Genomic DNA, 23,543 nt, shown 5'->3' with positions numbered 1-23,543 from the left:
CTGCGTTTATTTTCAGCAAACGTAACATGTAAGTATTTGTATGAACATAACAAGATTCAACAACTGAGACATAAACTGAACAAGTTCCACAGACATGTGACGAACAGAAATTGAATAATGTGTCCCTGAACAAAGGGGGGTCAAAATCGAAAGTAACATTCAGTATCTGGTGTGATCACCAGCTGCATTATGTACTGCAGTGCATCTCCTCCTCATGGACTGCACCAGATTTGCCAGTTCTTGCTGTGAGATGTTACCCAGCTCTTCCACCAAGGCACCTGCAAGTTCCCGGACATTTCTGGGGGGAATGGCCCTAGCCCTCAGCCTCCGATCCAACAGATCCCAGATGTGGGCAATGGGATTGAGATTCGGGCTCTTCGCTGGCCATGGCAGAACACTGACATTTCTGTCTGGCAGGTAATCACGCACAGAACGAGCAGTATGGCTGGTGGAATTGTCATGCTGGAGGGTCATGTCAGGATGAGCCTGCAGGAAGGGTACCACATGAGGGAGGAGGATGTCTTCCCTATAATGCACAGCATTGAGATTGCCTGCAATGACAACAAGCTCAGTCCGATGATGCTGTGACACACCGACCCAGACCATCACGGACCCTCCACCTCCAAATCGATCCCACTCCAGAGTATAGGCCTCAGTGTAGCGCTCATTCCTTCGACGATAAACGCGAATCCAACCATCACCTCTGGTGAGACAAAACCGTGACTCATCAGTGAAGAGTACTTTGTGCCAGTCCTGTCTGATCCAGCAACGGTGGGTTTGTGCCTATAGCTGACGTTGTTGACGGTGATCTCTGGTGAGGACCTGCCTTACAACAGGCCTACAAACCCTCAGTCCAGCCTCTTTCAGCCTATTGCGGACAGTCTGAACACTGATGGAGGGATTGTGCGTTCCTGATGTACAGTGCCTTGCGAAAGTATTCGCCCCCCCTTGAACTTTGCGACCTTTTGCCACATTTCAGGCTTCAAACATAAAGATATAAAACTGTATTTTTGTGAAGAATCAACAACAAGTGGGACACAATCATGAAGTGGAACGACATTTATTGGATATTTCAAACTTTTTTAACAAATCAAAAACTGAAAAATTGGGCGTGCAAAATTGTCCTGTTGAAAAACAAATGATAGTCCCACTAAGTGCAAACCAGATGGGATGGCGTATCGCTGCAGAATGCTGTGGTAGCCATGCTGGTGTGTCCCCCATGGGATGGTTAAGCTAACGTAGACTGTTCTCTGCAGCAGAGGTAACTCTGGGTCTTCCATTCCTGTGGCGGTCCTCATGAGAGTCAGTTTCATCATAACGCTTGATGGTTTTTGCGACTGCACTTGAAGAAACGTTCAAAGTTCTTGAAATGTTCCGTATTGACTGACCTTCATGTCTTAAAGTAATGATGGACTGTCGTTTCTCTTTGCTTATTTGAGCAGTTCTTGCCATAATATGAACTTGGTCTTTTACCAAATAAGGCTATCTTCTGTATACCCCCCTCTACCTTGTTTAAACACAACTGATTGGCTCAAACACATTAAGAAGGAAATACATTTCACAAATTAACTTTTAACAAGGCACACCTGTTGATGTAAATGCATGCCAGGTGACTACCTCATGAATCTGGTTAAGAGAATGTCAAGAGTGTGAAAAGCTGTCATCAAGGCAAAGGGTGGCTATTTGAAGGATCTCAAATATAAAATATATTTTGAATTGTTTAACACTTTATTTGTTACTACATGATTCCATATGTGTTATTTCATAGTTTTGATGTCTTCACTAATATTCTACAATGTACCAGTAGTGTAAATATGCATTTTTTGGGGTAATTGTAAAACATTTATTATACCTATTTTGTAAGGAGGTCTACATACTGGCCGTAACCGGAGTAAATGAAGATAGTTGCTCAGCGAAACTCCATATTTGGTGAGTGATGAATGTATTTTAACATTATAATGCTCGCAGGTAGCCTCGTTGTTAGAGGGTTGTGCCAGTAACCTAAAAGGTTGCTGGATCGAATCCCCGAGCTGACAAGGTAAAAAATCTGTCGTTCTGCCCCTGAACAAGGCAGTTAACCCACTGTCTAGGCTGTCATTGTAAATAAGAATTTGTTCATGACTGACTTGCCTAGTTAAATAAAGGTCAAATAAAAAATTCAAACATTGTGATTTGAGTAGGAGCTTCCTTGGCGTTAGAGAGGAGACACGTCATACTCATCGTCAACATTTTTTTAAGAATAATAATACAAATAAGAATTTGAAAGAATACTAAATGAAAACTATAATAAAATTAAAAATGAACACTTGTGCAGTACAATTAATAACTGTGGCAATCGTTTGTTCGTTTAAACTAGTTCTGTTTTTTCTAAACGTTACTAGACCAATCAGGAGCTGTTGCTAGGCAGCGAAATCCCTTGTTGCAAGTCCTATAGGCATTTATAAATAATTTCACAAATGTGCTTTAATAAAAAGAAAGGGAAGTACAAAAGGAGATGACCTGACCATTGTTATACCCAGGTAACATGGTCAATAATTAATAACCAACAATATCCCTAAACACACACACCCCATAAATACTATTATGATACTATATGGACACAGAAGAAATACAAATGCATTGATCCTTTAACGATATTTAGCTTTTATTGTGATCTCAAAAAGCACCTGTTGCACAGCACAAAGAATTGAAGCATAAAGAAGTTCCTAATTGTCTACAATGCATCTTCTGGTGATCTAGGCTTAAACAGAAGCAGCACAAGATGCAGGAAGAGCAGTGACATTGTGGGTTTGATCATGCATATTGGTCTCAAGATCTTTTTAGTAGCCTTTCTTCAAGCAGTATGTACAACAGCTTATATATAACTTCATGTACATCTTTATTGAGCATTAATCCCAAATACACTCAAATAACACATACATTACTGTTGCACTAAAGTGTACTTCAGCGATAGGAAATTGTATGTATTTACAATAGGGCACTGTTGACGACAGCAAAGTGAAAGAAAGAGCAAAGGTGCGAGCAGGACTAAAACCACATGTTGACATTCACTGAAGTAAACTGCTGCAAAACTTTGGAAAGCATTGACATTCATTTAAAAGGTTACACACCTGTTCATGAAATACTATTCCAAAGAAGGTAACTGTGCAAGTGTGGCATTTAAACCAGACAAGTCTTTTTTTTAAAGAAGGCCTATGCTAATTACATTTGTGATGTTCACTGAAATCCCTTGCTGACAATAACATGCAGTGAACTATCTGAATCAAAAACGTCTTAGAGGGGTATTACACTTCCAAATCAAAGTTTGGCAGATGTTTTCAGACCTCAAAAGTAGACTGGCGTCAAGGTGAAACTCCATCCCACGACGTAGTTGATGTCTTAAAACATCTGACAAGCTTTCATGAGTGTGTAATATGTCCCTTTTTAAATAACCATTAGACATCAGTGGTCTTTACCTGGCTCACCAAAAGTACAAAACATGCGCACCTGGAGTAATATTTCAGTCACTGTAATATGAATTAGTCACAATGAAAACGATACAACACAGCAAAATGTGAATTCAGTATAGTAGAGGCATCGGTGTAGGTTCATATGTATGAGTAAGTCTTTCTTGTCAGTCACTCAACACTGCTCGCTCTATGGTAATTAACAGTCCCTCTTCACTGAAAGCGTTCACATACAGTGGGGCAAAAAAGTATTTAGTCAGCCACCAATTGTTCAAGTTCTCCCACTTAAAAAGATGAGAGAGGCCTGTAATTTTCATCATAGGTACACTTCAACCATGACAGACAAAATGAGAGGGAAAAAATCCAGAAAATCACATTGTAGGATTTTTAATGAATTTATTTGCAAATTATGGTGGAAAATAAGTATTTGGTCACCTACAAACAAGCAAGATTTCTGGTTCTCACAGACCTGTAACTTCTTCTTTAAGAGGCTCCTCTGTCCTCCACTTGTTACCTGTATTAATGGCACCTGTTTGAACTTGTTATCAGTATAAAAGACACCTGTCCACAACCTCAAACAGTCACACTCCAAACTCCACTATGGCCAAGACCAAAGAGCTGTCAAAGGACACCAGAAACAAAATTGTAGACCTGCACCAGGCTGGGAAGACTGAATCTGCAATAGGTAAGCAGCTTGGTTTGAAGAAATCAACTGTGGGAGCAATTATTAGGAAATGGAAGACATACAAGACCACTGATAATCTCCCTCGATCTGGGGCTCCACGCAAGATCTAAAAATAATAAAATAAAATAAATTAAAATTAAAATAATAATCACAAGAACGGTGAGCAAAAATCCCAGAACCACACGGGGGGACCTAGTGAATGACCTGCAGAGAGCTGGGACCAAAGTAACAAAGCCTACCATCAGTAACCCACTACGCCGCCAGGGACTCAAATCCTGCAGTGCCAGACGTGTCCCCCTGCTTAAGCCAGTACATGTCCAGGCCCGTCTGAAGTTTGCTAGAGAGCATTTGGATGATCCAGAAGATTGGGAGAATGTCATATGGTCAGATGAAACCAAAATATAACTTTTTGGTAAAACTCAACTCGTCGTGTTTGGAGGACAAAGAATGCTGAGTTGCATCCAAAGAACACCATACCTACTGTGAAGCATGGGGGTGGAAACATCATGCTTTGGGGTTGTTTTTCTGCAAAGGGATCAGGACGACTGATCTGTGTAAAGGAAAGAATGAATGGGGCCATGTATCGTGAGATTTTGAGTGAAAACATCCATCAGCAAGGGCATTGAAGATGAAATGTGGCTGGGTCTTTCAGCATGACAATGATCCCAAACACACCGCCCAGGCAACAAAGGAGTGGCTTCGTAAGAAGCATTTCAAGGTCCTGGAGTGGCCTAGCCAGTCTCCAGATCTCAACCCCATAGAAAATCTTTGGAAGGAGTTGAAAGTCCGTGTTGCCCAGCAACAGCCCCAAAACATCACTGCTCTAGAGGAGATCTGCATGGAGGAATGGGCCAAAATACCAGCAACAGTGTTTGAAAACCTTGTGAAGACTTACAGAAAACATTTGACCTCTGTCATTGCCAACAAAGGGTATATAACAAAGTATTGAGAAACTTTTGTTATTGACCAAATACATATTTTCCACCATACTTTGCAAATAAATTCATAAAAAATCCTACATTGTGATTTTCTAGATGTTTTTTTCTCGTTTTGTCTGTCATAGTTGAAGTGTACCTATGATGAAAATTACAGGCCTCTCATCTTTTTAAGTGGGAGAACTTGCACAATTGGTGGCTGGCTAAATACTTTTTTGACCAGCTGTATGAGCCGTGTCTTCCTTCCAAAAACCTTGGTTACATGAAGTAACCTTATGGTTTTCACTGATTATGCCATACAGTGAGTAAAACAACGACACGCAGGCAGCACTGGAGCAAACAAACATTATATTAGTGTATCTTTTTTTCAATAAATAATAAAAGATTCAGTCAAAACAATCAAATCAAGCATTCGTCGACAGAGTTGAATAAAGATTTACAAATCAAACAATCGTGGACATAGCTGAATAACATTCATAAAATAAATTACAATGTTTTCAAACTGCTTATTCTGATTAATGTGAATTCTCCACATTAGTCTACATTTTGTCAACAAGGAGAAACAGACGCCTCATAAGTCCTCAACTGGAGCTTCAATAAATAGTACCCGCAAAACACCAGTCAACGTCAACAATGAAGAGGCGACTCCGGGATGCTGGCCTTCTAGGCAGAGTTCCTCTGTCCAGTGTCTGTGTTCTTTTGCCCATCTTAATATTTTCTTTCTATTGGCCAGTCTGAGATATGGCATTTTCAACATTTTCCAACTCTGCCTAGAAAGCCAGCATCCCGGAGTCGCCTCTTCACTGTTGACATTGAGACTGGTGTTTTGCGGGTACTATTTAATGAAGCTGCCAGTTGAGGACTTGTGAGGCGTCTGTTTCTCAAAGTAGCCACTCTAATGTACTTGTCCTCTTGCTCAGTTATACACCGGGGCCTCCCACTCCTCTTTCTACTCTGGTTAAAGCCAGTTTGTGCTGTTCTGTGAAAGTAGTAGTACACAGCGCTGTATGGGATCTTCAGTTTCTTGTCAATTTCTCGCATGGGATAGCCTTCATTTCTCAGAACAAGAATAGACTGACGAGTTTCAGAAGAAAGCCCTTTGTTTCTGGCTATTTTGAGCCTGCAATCGAATCCACAAATGCTGACGCTCCAGATACTCAACTAGTCTAAAGAAGGCCAGTTGTATTGCTTCTTTAATTCGAACAACAGTTCCCAGCTGTGCTAACATAATTGCAAAAGGGTTTTCTAATGATCAATTAGCCTTTTAAAATGCTAAACTTGGATTAGCTAACACAACGTGCCATTGGAACACAGGAGCGATGGTTGCTGATAATGGGCCTCTGTACGCCTATGTAGATATTCCATAAAAAATCAGCAGTTTCCAGGTACAGTAGTCATTTACAACAATAATAATGTCTACACTATATTTCAGATCAATTTGATGTTATTTTAATGGACAAAAAATTTGCTTTTCTTTCAAAAACAAGGACATTTCTAAGTGATCCCAAACTTTTGAACGGTAGTGTATATAAATACAATCTATAACAATTGATAAATATTGGACAAATGATTTAGAAAGAAACTGCCTTGCATCGCATGATTGGCTGAGATGATGGCCTCATATCCTCCTCCTCAACCGATCAATAATTGTCTGTCCGCACATGGTAACACAAAGCCTTGCTGCTTCAACACTTCTGTATAAATACGGTAGGCAATATAAGATTGGACAGTATCTCTGACTTCCTTATACAGTACATTACAGTGCAGTACAGAGCCGTTTGCTTCAGAGCCAGTTTGCTTCAGCAGGAAAATAATCCTGTAGCAACAGGCAATGTGAATTATTATGTGGATTATAATTAATGGACATTTTTGTAGGGGTTGATGCAAGTCTGAAAATTGAAAAGTGGAAATTACAAACTTTAGAAGCCTTTTTAAAAATCAAATACACTACACGTTTACATTTCCTGATTTGCAGGGAAATTGTCAGCAACAAATTAGTGATCAAATTAATTACGTCTATATATAGAATAAATACATGGCTCAGGTACAGTAGATCGGCACAATTCCCTACATAAGCATAAGCTTATGAGGCATTTTCAGTTTGACTTCTGACAGTGCAGTGTAGACCTACTGTTATTGCCCCCTGTAATAGTAAAGAAGAAGCATTGCCTCCTGGCCGAACATTCATTACAACATGTATTCAAGGCTGAAGAAAACAAAGCACTTGTTTCGTGATGATTAAATTAAAGGGATAGTTCACCCAAAATACCAAATGACATATTCATTTCCTATTTGGTAATTTGGGTAAACTATCTCTTTAAAAATGTAGAATAATAATACATAACCGGCAACGAATGGCTTTCGTACAATCACAAATCGTTAAAGCAAGGAAAAACAATGAGTCAGTGAATTACTGTGGTGCAGTCTCATCATGCACCCCTACAATCAACAAGATCTCATAGTCTCCCTTTGAAATTTGACTTATTATGGATGAACATCCTATTTGACTCATTAATTCCGTGTGGTTACTGGGTTGAAACAGAAACAAGTCAGTTAAGTTTAGGTATTCATTCCGAGTGGTTAAGGCTATGGTTTGTGTTAGGCTTAAACAAAATAATTAAAAACACACTGTTTCCATCTATCATCGATTTATTTTTTGTGTGAGCCGAGGAAGGCGTTCTCAGGATCTTTTCAAACATCCAAAATCGGCGTCTATTTCTAGTGATTAGACTGCTACAATCACCATGGTCGTCAGTGTGGTGCTGGTTGTTCTGAAGTCGCTGTGGGAATTATAGGCAGGGTGTGGAGGAGTGGGTGTGTGTGTGAGAGAGAATGTGTGTGAGCACTGGCTGGGTGAGCAGTTGGCAGTGACATGATGTAACTGGGAGGGTGGAGGAAGGGTTGAGGAGGTTACAGGTCAGGGGTTAGAGGTCGGTGGTTAGTCAATGGGAGTGTGTTTAGAGGTTGACCAGGTGGAGGTCAGAGGCGGCGAAGTGGGGGCACAGTGCCATGTCGGGGTTCTTGAGCTGTCGCAGCACCCGTCGGTGGAGCTTGGAGCGCACACGGTTGAACTCCGTGATGTCACAGAGGTCGTTCTCGATCCAGAACCGATGGAACTCCTGCATTAGGTAACCTGGGAGAGGAGGGGGAGGACCGTTAGCCAGGACCGAATCACAGTAGCCTGGTCCTTGATCTGTTTGTGTTGTCTTGACAATTCCTATGCTCATAGTTATCTATACAATACAACCAGATCTGGGGCAAGGACCACAGAGAAGGACCAGAATAAAACCGGCAAGGTAGTAGGTACGGGTGGGACGACGTTATCATATTTTAGGGAAAGATTCTACAAAAAATCAGATAATCTGATATTGGGATAAAATGATATTGCAGGGGAAGATACTAGGGATTCTCACAGTATTTTATGTTTAACAAGTCGAAGGAATGCAGATCAATAGTAGTGTGAAAAAAGGGATGATGTCATGACTGATACTAAGTGTGCCATTCTGACATCAAGTTATATACATTATCATCACACATCACATCATTATCGTCACACATTTTATTTTTTACCTTTATTTAACTAGGCAAGTCAGTTAAGAACAAATTCTTATTTTCAATGACAGCCTAGGAACAGTGGGTTAACTGCCTGTTCAGGGGCAGAACGACAGATTTGTACCATGTCAGCTCTGGGATTTGAACTTGCAACCTTTCGGTTACTAGCCCAACACTCTAACCACTAGGCTACCCTGCCGCCCATGCTAGCAGATTTAACACTCAAAGACTGCATCTGAAATGGCACCCTGTTGTGCTCTGCTCAGATGTAGTACACTACATAGGGAATAGGGTGCCATTTTGGGCACAATGGTTTCTACTCACAGAAGGTCTGCTGGAAGTGACTGAGGCTGGGCATCTCCGGGGCTACATTGTACAGGTGGGTCTTCAGGGCTCCGCTCACCAGCAGAGAGTAGGCCAGGTCTGTGATGTTGATGCCCACGATGACAAAGGAGTATCTAGAACAAACAGTTATAAACATATAGATTTACAGGTAACTGACAAAATAAAGGAAACACCAACATAAAGTGTCTTCATAGGGCGTTGGGCCACCATGAGCCAGAACATCTTCAATGCACCTTGGCATAGATTCTACAAGTGTCTGGAACTCTACTGGAGGGATGCGACAGCATTCTTCCACAAGAAATATGGTGGTGGAAAACACTGTTTTGTTGATGGTGGTAGAAAACGCTGTCTCAGGCGCCGCTCGAGAATCTCCCATAAGTGTTCAATCGGATTGAGATCTGGTGACTGAGACGGCCATGGCATATGGCTTACAACGTTTTCATGCTCTTCAAACCATTCAGCGACCACTCATGCCCTGTGGATGGGGGGATTGTCATCCTATGGGGGCATAGCCATGTTAGCAAAAAATAATGGCATGCCCAGCATTTTTATACATGACCCTAAGCATGATGGGATGTTAATTGCTTAATTAACTCAGGAACCATGCGTGGAAGAACCTGAATTCGATATACTTTGAATTCCTCATTTACTCTCAAGTGGTTTCCATTATTTTGACAGTTACCTGTACAGTATATCACCTTTTATCTGAAGCTGGAACAAAGTCCATCTTTTTAGCTGTACATACGCCTCTGTGCTTCCCTCTGCACTTGCTTGTTTCACATGACTTGAGTAGGCAGTAGGCACTAGCGCGAATGGACTAAATGGAACTGTTTACAGTCTTACGCTTGGAATGTGGAGTCATCTTAAGGATCTCACAGGATTTTATTGGGTGAAAATAATGAATGGTCTTGTTCAGATTTAAAATCCACAACATGGACTATTGTAGTGTAGACCGTGTACATTTCTGTCTGTGTACTTCACACACACTGAAGCCATGGTGCTTATCAAATTTAAGTCAGGTTGAAGGCTGATGACTCACCCAGCAGCAGTAAAGACAGTGGCCTTTTTCAAACCCACTGACACTGGTGGCAAGACGGCACAAACAGAACTGGAACCAGGCTACAGTACTTCTGCGCTACATCAGCTAATAAAACAAGATGAGTTGTGCAAAGACCGTGCCACGATCTGGTTTCATATGACAACATCCTTTACTATCTAGAGCCTATAGCTCATTGGAATGAATGAATGGAATGCATAGCAATAACAAGTGTGTACAAATAGAAATAACAATTAAAAAACATTGCAGATGAATTGGTCAGTATGAAAGTGAAATGGTGAAGTAGTACCTTGCCTCTTTGGGAATGCTACTCCGGGGTGAGAGGGATGGAGAGAATGGCAGCGGAGAAAGACTGATCGTGAATGTGCCCAGTGAGAGGTAGGTCAACGCAAATAAAGCAATCAACGCTATACATAACTGCAGTCATCCAAGTGCGTACTACAAATTGCAGCTATAGATTGACACAGCCACAGTCTAGCCTAACCAGTTTGGTCTAATAGAGGTCTGATGGGAAATAGAGTTCAAGACTTCTGATAGGGATTTCCCTTTTTTAAAGATTTACTCCAATCAGGTTTCAATAATGGGGCTTTGTTATGTTGAGAGTTTGTGTGACTCCAGTGCATACTCCTATAGGTCTCGTTCCAGGCCAACTAAATTGCAGACATTCAAGTGCCACTTCATCGACTGCACAGGCGGGCTTCCGATTGCTTTATCATATGATGTGGCTAGATAATATGTTAAACACCTATCCAGTGCGTAGTGAAATCTGGGAGGTGTCTGCAATGTAGTCGGCCTGGAACGAGGGATGAGATGGTGAGCTGACAAACAAGCATGATGGGTACAAAATACAAATCCTACAAAATATCTAGCAGTCATTGGTGGATCCTGGACAGATCATTCTTCATAGTGTGTTGTAAGTGGTTGAGAGAAATCAAGCGCCAATCTCTATGCCATAGGTCAGGGGCGGGTCAAGGAGGGGTAAAGGGGGACGGACCCACTTGTGTTTGGGCTGCAGGGAGTCATAAAGCACCTGGAGAGCGGTGGCCTTGTCATGCTCAGCAAAATATCTATGGTAGAGGAAGATAAAACACAAGGGAAACATAAACCAGTATTGTACAGGATTGCCTCTATGTCCCTTCACAATATTACTGGTCATAACAACATGGATTATTAATCAGTCATGTACTACTGTCTGGTCCTTGTCTGCAGAGGATAACATTTGTACAGTAGAGTGAATCATATTACTCACACACACACACTCTCTCACACACACACACACACTCTCTCACACACACACACACACACTCACAGAAGGTTGTGTAGACCCAGTAAACCCATTCCCCTGAAGTCGGTCTTGGGGTCATTGCCTTGGAAACCGATCTCACACCGCTGCTTGGAGATCCGCCCGGTGAGTGACGAATCAGGACGCAGCGTCTTCCACAGCTACAAAAGGACAAACACAGACGTTTAATCAGGGAGAGACTACTGACTACTTACTCAGTAAATTAATCCAGATCCCGTAATCATAAAGTGCTAGGATCAAGTTCCCTCTGTCAATATATTCTTATTCATTATGATTTAAAAGGCTAAACTGATCCTAGACCAGCAATGAATACGGGCCCTGATATTTAGTACCTGGCACTTTGAAACATAGCAAACAACAACTTTGCATTATGGAGGGAGATGCCCAGCCTGGGGAAAGATACAGCCATGACAAGGTTAGTCTGGAGGTGACGTACTGCTACAGGGTCATGTTCAACAGAAGATAATTGAATAAAATGGGGAGGGACTGTTCTGGTATTTTCTTATACAGAATTCTGAGACGTTAAGCTATGGTGTACCCTAATGAACACGACCCAGTGCTTCTCCTATGGCTTAGCCTGGATGAGCCTTGGAGGCTCCTTTAGTAAACACTGTAGGGCCAGGATTCAATAGGGCAGGACACTTTAACAGTCTCTTCAAGTTAATTTGCGTTTGAGACAAAGCGCAGAGTTTGCCAAAAATGAAATCTCTGAACATTTCTGGTAAAATGTCTTTTAAAAGTGATTGTCGGCTGTATAGTGACCTGTGACCTATAACGCACCTTGGATTAAATCCCGGCCTACTGTTAGGTGTTTCAATCCTGGTCAGTAGAATAGAGTACAAATCAATTCAAATAGTTTGGACAGGCATGTTTAGAACCTTAAAAGACTGCTTGGTGGAACTCAGTACTTTATTATAGTGGTTAATTCTGACTGTGCCAATTACGCACAGTGACAAACAGGTCCAGTGCTAAACATGATATTACTGTGGGTTAGTGTCCGCGTTGATCTTCTTCAGGGTCATGATGTTATCGATGGTTTTCTCCACACTGTCTGGGTGAGCACTGAGGGCAGACTGGCACAGCTGGAGAGGAAGGAGAGGAGGAAGAGGATAAGGAGGTGAGCACAATGCATCATCACAGTTCTGTATAAATCTGTAAGTAAAAAAATAATAATTTTACCCCTCAAATGTATGCCACTCACCTCGTTCTTTGAGTACCTGAGAGAGGACTCTGAATGGGAAAAACAAGAGGAGAATTTCCAATTGGTAAGTTCAAAAGGAAATGCTCACAAACCTTTTTCAAACCCAACACTTTTTTTTACCATTATCATAGTGTACATATGTCTCACACTAAATCCAAATCAATAAGACTAAATTACATATTAAACACATTAAACATTTAATTTCAGGCAATAAATAGGACCTGCATTAAACAATTCCTCTCAGGCAATAAGTAGGCATACCAATCTTAAGTGTCCTGGCACAGCTGGAGAGGAAGGAGAGGAGGATGTTGTAGCAAATCCGCTGCAGTTCACACCACCCCGTGACCTTCCTGATCACAAACTTTTGGCCTCGCCACAGACATTTACAGTACAGGAACACAAAGAACTCTGTCACCACCCCACAGCAAGGAGAGAGGGAAGGAGAGTCGAAGAGTGCAAGTTTTTTTGCATCTTTAATGGCACAATTCACCCAAAGTGTCCCCCTCACACCCCATACCCCAGCAAATTCACATTTCCCACCAGCTTAAAGTAAGGGTACTTTTTAAAATGTCTGAATCCCATAGTCTGTCACAGCTCTTCATTTGTGTTGTTGTTCAAAAACAGACTACCTCCACTCCCTCCCTCTCCACCTCAGGCTGTGTGTGTGTGGTCTTTCTATCTGTCCGTCTGAGTGAGCGTGCGTCCTAATGTATGCTAGAACTACAGGACCACTGTCACTCCTTTTCCATGGAGATGAGAGAAGATGACAGTGTGAGTGTATGTCCTTTTCAAGTGTGTCTGCATGTGTGTTCTACTGTACCTATTTAGCTTTCTACACTCTCTATATACACTATCTATCTCACCTGCTTTTATCATCTAAGAAATATATAAGTGAAGTCTTTTATTTCAGTCACGATCTGGAGAAAGTTATACATGCTTTCATTTCCTCACGCCTAGATTACTATAACTCTATGTACACATCTCAGAAATCCCTCCATTGTCTACAGTTAGTTCAAAATGCTGCAGCTCAACTTTTAGAACATTTGACCATATCACACCTAATAGCTTCTCTACATTACTCACCATTCCAAAGTCTAGGTTGAAAATGAAAGGGCCCCTAGACTTTGCAATGGTCCGCCAGAGGAGAAACAGACGCCTCACAAGTCCTCAACTGGCAGCTTCATTAAATAATACCCTCAAAACACCAGTCTCAACGTCAACAGTGAAGAGGCGACTCTGGGATGCTGGCCTTCTAGGCAGGGTTGCAAAGAATAAGCCATATTTCAGACTGGCCATTAAAAATAAATGATTAAGATGGGCAAAAGAACACAGACACTGGACAGAGGAACTCTTTTGACCCTCTCCACTGAGGCCCTGTTGATGTGGATGGGGGTGTGCACCTGCCCCTGTTTCCTGTAGTCCATATTCAGCTTCTTGCTCTTGCTGACATTGAGGGAGAGGCTGTTGTGCTGCCACCACACTGCCAGGTCTCTGACCTCCTATCTTTAGATGATCCCACCGTTGGTGATCAGGCCTACCACTGTCGTGTTGTCAGCAGTGTTGGAATGGGTTACTTGAAAGGTATTACTTTACAATATTACATTTGTTGTGGAAAGTAACTCCTTTTATTAATAGTTATATTACTTTGCATTACTTTCATGAAAAAAAATATTTAAATCTCACCTTTTGTTTGACTGTCAGAGAGAGCAAGGCGAGCCGCGTGTCCTCTACTAACTCAGGTTCGATCACTAGTTTCACCTGTGGCGCTGCTTTCCTGTGCTAGTCTACAAGTGCTGCTCTATATATGGGCTGCTTAATTAGCCATATATACTGTAAGCCAAACATCTGTACAGATTTCCTATCTTTTCAATCAAAATCTTTCTCTCAAACCGCCAGTTCTGTTTTAAAGACCGCATGTACACGGAACCATAGATGTATAGAGGGCACACTTGCCACTAACGGGAAAGCCCTATATGGGCTAACGGGAAAGCCCTATCACAAAAGCGATCAATGGCAAAGATCAGAGGTGCACCCTCTATACAATTCTATGGACAGCAGCTGTCATGACATTTCTCCAAACAACTAAATGAGGAAACAAGTCGAGATCCGATCATGGAAAAACTCGCCCAGTAGAGAAATTATTCTAACTCACACGTTTTTTGACAAAGTATCTGTAATAATATTACCCAATTTGAAAAAGTAACGCGTTACTGTACTCATAAAACTAATCTGATTACTTCTAACATGTTACCCCCACAACACTGGTCATCAGCAAACTTGATGATGAACTTGAAGTCGTGCATTGCCACACAGTCATGGGTGAACAGGGTGTACAGGAGGGGGCTAAGCACACATCCCTGGGAGGCCTCGTTTTGAAGGTCAGTGTGGCAGAGGTGTTGTTGCCTACTCCACCTGGGGTCGGCCCATAAGGAAGTCCAGGATCCAGTCACAGAGGGAAGTGTTCAGTCACAGGGTCCCAAGCTTGGTGACGAGCTTGAAGGGCACTATGGTGTTGAACACAGCGGCATAGCCATACATTCGTTGGTGGGTGGGAAGCAGCTAACTTCCTGCAATTTTACACATTTTTCCATGAGGCTGAGAGAAAATGTGCAGTTTTATTAGGGTGTTAGGTGACGTGACAAACAATGGATGCTAAGTGAGAGTTCTACAAAAAACAGCAGTGATCAAATCAATTTTCACTAAATGTCAATGTGGTCATCAAAATGGATAATAAATAACTTAAAGACATGAATGTGGAAGTTATTAACCATGTCTAAAAATCTCAATACTGTACATTATAACATTTATGCAATATGAGCCCAAATGTAAAGTAAGATATGTGCTTAGAACGTTCGATTCTGTGGGACAGACTTTTTTCTGAAACCCTGTTCATATTTGCTCTTTGGGACCAGAGTACGCTCGATGTGACATTGTATTGCCAACAAGTATGGGAAAGTCCTGAGGGTGTTTTACGGTCATCAGACATCCTTGGACTGAAATATAAGGTAAAAAGTGTTTCCTTTGCTGCTGTCATTCAAATGTTTTCAGAGACATGAAAAAAACAGGTTACAAAGTAGAGCTTCATAGCTACATTTTGGTGTATGGTTCGTCGGGGATTGGTCTAAATTCACGTGTCCCCACCCGTTTTCATGATGAGATGCTAGTTAGCTGTGTGAGGGGCTGTTTGTTGGCTTAACGCCGTTCACTGAGGTATTGTGCCAGCTGCGAATTTTGTGAGTGATTTTATTATTTGAATTGTAATCTACCAGAATTCAGTGGCTGAAGCCCTACATAAAAACATAGCTAAATACCAGTGAATTGAAAATGTGTCCCGTCTATCTTGCTGTGCAGGTGGATAGCAGGCTGCACTGCAGTTCATCGTCCCATCACTAGAGTAACTATTCAACACCAAACGTAACATTACAGTGTAAACCAACTCAAGTGTAGGTCTACCTTTGAAGTAAGCTATGTTATCAAACTAGTAGCGTAGCCTTCTGTGTTACAGTTCAGACTAATTGAGAAATTTGTGTCTGAGTTAGGCTGTGTGTGTGTCTGTTTCATTTTAAAATGCATATAGGTGGCCTAATAATGATTCATGTAATCTCCTCCCCTTTTTTGTGTCTAAAATGTCACATATCTTTCACATATACACAAATATGCATGCAGGCACACCCACATTCACACTTCACAGACAAGACGGTCAGTTTTGTGCTGCAAATGTAACTTTAAAAAAATAGTTTATTTGATGTGTCTAGCTTAAAAGGTGTATGAGCAGAACCGTAAAGAATTATCCCATTGAAGTAAATGGAACATTGTAATTCACCAACTAATTTGCATAATTCATATTTTATTTGATATTAATTTATTCAATTGTTACAACCTCTCAGTTCTGCATAAAACATCAATATACAGTATGTTAACAAAATGCTAATAGGTGCCACCTTACTTTAAATTAATGGGCTTAACATTCTGTAATAGCAATTAGCCATATTAAGTAAATAAGTATAAAAAGTAGCATTCTAATTTCATAAATTGCTTCAAATTATTACCAACTCTCAGTTTTGCATAAAGCATTATGATTTGCTAATAATATGACCACCCTACCTGAAATTATTGGTCATAAATTACTGTAATTATGTATTCCGTGCTGCCTCATTTTCATATTAAGTGCAACTTTTGCATAATAATGCTTTTCATAAATGGTACTTTCAATAGAATCATCTACATCAGCCCTGAAAATGTCAAAACAATATGACCACCCTATCTTGGACAAAACGTGTTGAATTTAAGAATCTAGACAGGTGATTTGGTGCCATTATTGACTAGGGATTAACATTGACCAGTCCGCGACCTTTTTCAATCACTTGAAAATAAAATATCTCAACAATGGTAAGTCATATCCTCATGAAATAAAGTGTTATGTGCTCCTGTAAAGCTTCTCTATAAAATGGAATACAAAATATTACACCAGAACCACAGTTTCATTTTGACCCCTAACACCCAATTCAATTGTTATACTTCACTAAAAGTAAAGATACAGTATGTCTATTCTCCTATACCTGGCCAACCCGGTCTCAGGGCAATTTGTAGGATTTGGTATGTACATTTGTTCCCTCCATTTAGTGTGATATATTACGTTAGGTTACATTGTTACTGGAATAGCGGTCATACAATATCACACGAGTTAGAGGATGTGTAGTATCATATTTCTTACCCGGTCATACAATATAATACAAATTGGATGATTTCATTTATCTGACACCAGGTTGCGTTGTAACAACAAAGGACAATTATGGGGAGAATTTACGTTGGTAGTTAGGAGAACTAACAACAAAGGTTAGGAGAATTTACATAGCAGGTTAGGTGAATTTGGTTATCCCCTTACATTTGTGGAAATGTGCCTATATGTACAGGGCCAAATGTAAATGTTTCAAACAGAAGAACTATAAAAAGCATATGCATGACCATGGTAGCAATTGAAAGAGAACACTTTGGAGATTATGGGGAAATAAATAGACCAAAGGTGAGAACACAACTGTGTCAGGCAGAGTTGCAAAGAAAAATACATTTCTCAAAAGCCATTTCTCAGACTGGCCAATAAAAAGATTAAGATGGGCAAAAGAACACAGACACTGGACAGAGGAACTCTGCCTAGAAAGCCAGCATCCCGGAGTTGCCTCTTCACTGTTGACGTTGAGACTGGTGTTTTGCGGGTACTATTTAATGAAGCTGCCAGTTGAGGACTTGTGAGGCATCTGTTTCTCAAAGTAGAAACTCTAATGTACTTATCCTCTTGCTAAGTTGTGCACCGAGGCCTCCCACTTCTCTTTCTATTTTGGTAGAGTAGTACACAGCGTTGTATGAGATCTTAAGTTTCTTGGCAATTTCTCGCATGGAATAGCCTTCGTTTCTCAGAACAAGAATAGACTGATGAGTTTCAGAAGGTCTTTGTTCCTGGCCATTTTGAGCCTGTATTCGAACCCACAAATGCTGATGCTCCAGATGCTCAACTAGTCTAAAGAAGGACATTTTTATTGCTTCTTTAATCAGAACAACAGTTCTCAGCTGTGTTAACATAATAGCAAAAGGGTTTTCTAATGATCAATTAGCATAATAAAATGATAAACTTGGATTAGCTAACACAATGTGCCATTGGAACACAGGAGTGATGGTTGCTGATAATGGGCCTCTGTACACCTATGTAGATATTCCATAAATAATCAGACTTTTCCACATACAATAGTAATTTACAACATTAACAATGTCTACACTGTATTTCTGATCAATTTGATGTTATTTTAATGGACAAAAAATTGCTTTTCTTTCAAAAACAAGGACATTTCTAAGTGACCCTAAACTTTTGAACGGTAGTGTATATACTAGGCGGTGTCAGAGGAAGGCCCAAAAAATTGTCAAAGACTCCAGTCACCCAAGCCATAGACTGCTCTCTTTGCTACCGCACGGCAAGCGATACCAGTACGCCAAGTCTAGAACTGCTGAACAATTAATTAAATGGCCACCAGGACTATTTACATGTATTTTTACACTGCTGCTACTCGCTGTTTTATTATCTATTCATGGTCACTTTACAATTGACCTTGACTAACCTGTACCTCCGCACGTTGACTCGGTACCGGTACCCCCTGTATAAAGCCTCGTTATTGTTATGTACGTTTCTTGTGTTCCTTTTTTCCTTCTTTTTTTCCCCTTTTAGTTTCTTTAGTAAATATTTTCTTAACTCAATTTCTTGAACTGCATTTTGGTTAAGGGCTTGTAAGTAATCATTTCACAGTAAGGTCTACCTACACCTATTGCATTCGGCGCATGACAAATACAATTTGATTTGTATGGCTCTGAGGCCAGGCTGACCTGACTGATTTGGCTTAGCTGTCCTTTTAGCACCACACACACTCACACTGACAAGGGCTGCTTGTCTCATAGAAAGGGCGATCTACTTAATGTGGTGTAAATTTAATTGGGTTTGTTAGTGTTGGTGATCACATATAGGAGAGGGAGTGCAAAACAACGACGCTGGACAGAGTGGAATCAGGTGTAGCAAAAAGGAAGTTTATTCAAAGTCAGAGATATCTTGTCCTACAGCGTGCACGGACCTAAGCAATATGACTCTGTGAGGAGTCAGCTAAATTAGGCTGCTCAGCCAAAGTTTACAGCAGAATGTATACACAGAATAATGTAGGTGGAGTCTCGTCGTGTTGGTCTTCTGACTGGTCCTGAAGAGTTGGAGGCGGGCCTGCTCTAGCCAGAGCAGGGGCCCCATTGGTGCACAGCAGAGTCCTCTGCTCTTGGCACCCGACCAATAGGGGGGGTGGAGTGTACAGTGCTCATGACATGTTTGTGTGTCAAGGAAGCGTGGATATAGGGACTGGCAATGTCTGCTTTAGGCTCAGGTGTTTCCTGTCTTTGCAGGAGTGCATGCAAGGGTCAATGTCAGTGAGATAGTTTGGCACTCTAAGCTCGTTAGTGTTGCAGGATGTTCTTTGTAGTTTACAAGGGAGTATATTTGCGTGATAGCAGCTGTGTGTCCTTCGGATAATCATGTTATTGCACTTAGGCTCTAAACTTGACTGAGGACACTGGGCCCAGAGTTATCTGAGGGCATCCGGTTTAACCAGAGCGTTGGCCTGCTAGTAATGCTTGATATTAGATTATTTATATAACATTAGTCTTTTTAAATGTAAGATGCTTATCAATTGCTTCTAATCCATAGTCTTTATGGAAATATGTACACTTGGAGGACTTCAAGGACCATTTGAGCTATAGCCTAAATTTCACTCCACATGAGTGAGAGCAAACAACATTTTTGGCTTCGCCAACGTGAGTTGACAGGCAAGGCCTCATTAAAAGAAGTTCTGATAATCACTTAAAACAAATGAAAACATCCCTTGCAGAAAGAGCCTGTATTTGCCTACCTCAAAAAATGTTTCATTTTGATGGTTTTGCCTCGTTCCTCTTCTACTCTTTAGAATTGACTCACGGCCAGTGACACAACGTATTCCTGTACAAAAAAAACGAGCGGGAAGGGGATTTTTTTTTTTACATTGTTGAAACGAAACATAGGCCTACACGGTTTAATATCTGGTGAATGGCTCGTCTTATTTTTGTCGGGACAATTTCCATGGTGCTGCTGTGCTGTCAGATTATATAGGCTATAAATAAATACGTTGCTGTGAGAAATGTAAACCGCATTGAATCGATATAGCCTTAACCTACCAGTTCTTCTGGTTAGGCTTCCTGCAATATGCTGGAATTAACATGATTAATCTCATTATAATGCAAATCAATCACAGAGTTGTGTTGTTTGCTACAGCCTTATGTCTCGAAGCTAATAATCAGCACCCAATCACAACATGCATAATCCGAGCTCTGGAGTAACAAAAATCAATCGCGCTTCCTGAAAAGGAACATGCACATATTTACAAATGGATCAATAATAAGCACTCACAGGCAAGAAAAGGGAATAAGAGTAGGCGGCCAAAGACGCAATAGATTCCCGCAGGTAGCAGCTGCGCTTTTGTGGTGCGGTTGTCCTCTTCACTCGATAGCAGGTACCTGTTCTTCCTCCATGATGATCGCATCACAGAGGGGATGAGGACACCGAGCGATAGAAAAGCATAGCAATACAGAGTCGCTGCTGCCGCGCGGTGGCGGAGAGGGGGACAGCCCAGTCCTAGCCTCGCGCGCCAGACAGACCTTCGCGCTGAAACCTGGTCTCGGGGCATTTCGTATTATTCTGTATCTAAATCGAGAGGCTTAACTTACTATGGTATGATATGTTACATTTCGTGTATATATTAATTTGTGGATGTCCATCACCCATTTCGTATGATACAGTTGAAGTCGGAAGTTTACATACACTTAGGTTGGAGTCATTAAAACTCGTTTTTCAACCACTCCACAAATTTCTTGTTAATGAACTATAGTTTTGGCAAGTCAGTTAGGACATCTACTTTGTGCATGACACAAGTAATTTTTCCAACAATTGTTTACAGACAGATTATTTCACTTATAACTCACTGCATCAAAATTCCAGTGGGTCAGAAGTTTGCATACACTAAATTGACTGTGCCATTAAACAGCTTGGAAAATTCCAGACAATGATGTCATGGCTTTAGAAGCTTTTGATAGGCTCATTGACATCATTTGAGTCAATTGGAGGTGTACCTGTGGATGTATTTCAAGGCCTACCATCAAACTCAGTGCCTCTTTGCTTGACATCATGGGAAAATCAAAAGAAATCAGCCAAGGCCTCAGAAAAAAACAATGTAGACCTCCTTGGGAGCAATTTCCAAATGCCTGAAGGTACCACATTCATCTGTACAAAGAATAGTATGCAAGTCTAAACACAATGGGACCACGCAGCCTCCATAACGCTCAGGAAGGAGATGCGTTCTGTCTCCTAGAGATGAACGTACTTTGGTGTGAAAAGTGCAAATCGATCCCAGAACAACAGCAAAGGACCTTGTGAAGGTGCTGGGGGAAACAACTACAAAAGTATCTATATCCACAGTAAAACGAGTCCTATATCGACATAACCTGATAGGCCGCTCAGCAAGGAAGAAGCCACTGCTCCAAAACCGCCATAAAAAAAGCAAGATTACAGTTTACAACTGCACATGGGGACATCATAGATCATACTTTTGGGTTAAATGTCCTCTGGTCTGATGAAACAAAAATAGAACTGTTTGGCCATAATGACCATCGTTATGTTTGGAGGAAAAAGGTGGAGGCTTGCAAGCCATTGAAGCAAGCCATTGAACACCATCCCAACCGTGAAGCACAGCATCATGTTGTGGGTGTGCACACTGCAGGATGGACTGGTGCACATAAAATAGATGTGAAAAATGGCAACAAAGTCAAGGTAATGGAGTGGCCATCACAAAGCCCTGACCTCAATCCCATAGAAAATTTGTGGGCAGAACTGAACAAGGTTGTGCAAGCAAGGAGGCCAACAAATCTGACTCAGTTACAACAGCTCTGTCAGGGGTTTGGGCCAAAATTCACCCTCACTCTATGGTAATTAACAGTCCCTCTTCACTGAAAGCATTCACATACAGTGGGGCAAAAAAAGTATTTAGTCAGCCACCAATTGTGCAAGTTCTCCCACTTAAAAAGATGAGAGAGGCCTGTAATTTTCATCATAGGTACACTTCAACCATGACAGACAAAATGAGAAAACAAATCCAGAAAATCACATTGTAGGATTTTTTATGAATTTATTTGCAAATTATGGTGGAAAATATGTATTTGGTCACCTACAAACAAGCAAGATTTCTGTCTCTGACAGACCTGTAACTTCTTCTTTAAGAGGCTCCTCTGTCCTCCACTCATTACCTGTATTAATGGCACCTGTTTGAACTTGTTATCAGTATAAAAGACACCTCTCCACAACCTCAAACAGTCACACTCCAAACTCCACTATGGCCAAGACCAAAGAGCTGTCAAAGGACACCAGAAACAAAATTGTAGACCTGCACCAGGCTGGGAAGACTGAATCTGCAATAGGTAAGCAGCTTGGTTTGAAGAAATTAACTCATCTTTTTAAGTGAGAGAACTTGCACAATTGGTGGCTGACTAAATACTTTTTTTGCCCCACTGTACACTCAATACCCCATAATGACAAAGCATTTGCAAATGCATTAAAAGTAAAAATAATGAAATACCTTACATAAGTATACAGACCCTTTGCTATGAGACTCGAAAGTGAGCTCCGGTACATCCTATTTCCATTGATCATCCTTGAGATCTTTCTACAACTTGATTTGGCGTCCACCTGTGGTAAATTCAATCGATTGGACATGATTTGGAAAGGCACACACCTGTCTATATAAGGTCACACACATTTAAGAAAAAATTGTACTTTGAATTTACTCAATTTAAATGTGTACACCAGTTCCACATTAATGAAACATGTTAGATAAACACAATTCTTTATTTTTCAGTTTACTTATTTTATTTTTGTCAAGCTAATATATATATTTTCAAGTAAATGCATTGTAATGGGATAGAATCAATTTAATATGATTTGGTAAAGCACATTTTATTTGAATGAAATGTGTAGCTTCAAATGGATTTGATCATGTTCCCTAAACCTGATCACTACTTAATAATTAACATTATTTTATTGATGATATTACTCATAATTATGTAGAACTTTGTCCATAATTTATATTATGGACAAGGTTATACAGAATTATTAATGTAAGCACAAGATGAAATGCTGCCATTTTCTACCTTAGTGTTTGTATTTACACAAATTAATAGGGAAATAAAAAGTACATGCTAAAGATGTGTAACTAAGGAGCAAGAGACCATCTGCATCAGTGACAAAGAAGGCAAAAGGCATGTATGTCTTGTAATGGTTCAGCTCTTTGGAATGACAAATGTCCATTCACTGACATTCATTGTTCAATGAATTGCACAGGTCTAAATCACAGTAATGTAGGCTATATATCTGTATAAAAAAAGAGTTGTCCTAACAATAATTGGGCACTCTGTCTC

The 23,543-nt window shown here is 40.7% G+C and overlaps 1 protein-coding gene across 1 annotated transcript; it reads right to left on the bottom strand.

Moving 5' to 3' along the window:
* Positions 1–6,525: 6,525 nt before the first annotated feature.
* Positions 6,526–20,611, bottom strand: LOC109891834 (ELMO domain-containing protein 1-like). The gene is made up of 11 exons (XM_020484310.2): positions 20,488–20,611; positions 19,955–20,040; positions 17,769–17,779; positions 12,786–12,932; positions 12,525–12,553; positions 12,308–12,405; positions 11,691–11,712; positions 11,330–11,463; positions 11,019–11,087; positions 8,943–9,076; positions 6,526–8,199 (listed from the first exon to the last, which is right to left on the bottom strand). Exons 2-11 carry the CDS (start codon positions 19,969–19,971, stop codon positions 8,024–8,026), a joined length of 837 nt encoding a protein of 278 aa, XP_020339899.1. The 5' UTR covers positions 19,972–20,040; positions 20,488–20,611; the 3' UTR covers positions 6,526–8,023.
* Between the last annotated feature and the right edge of the window lie 2,932 nt (positions 20,612–23,543).

The sequence above is a fragment of the Oncorhynchus kisutch genome, linkage group LG6 (genome assembly GCF_002021735.2).
Source record: "Oncorhynchus kisutch isolate 150728-3 linkage group LG6, Okis_V2, whole genome shotgun sequence".
Taxonomy (NCBI): domain Eukaryota; kingdom Metazoa; phylum Chordata; class Actinopteri; order Salmoniformes; family Salmonidae; genus Oncorhynchus; species Oncorhynchus kisutch.
This window is presented reverse-complemented; position numbering and strand designations above follow the sequence as displayed.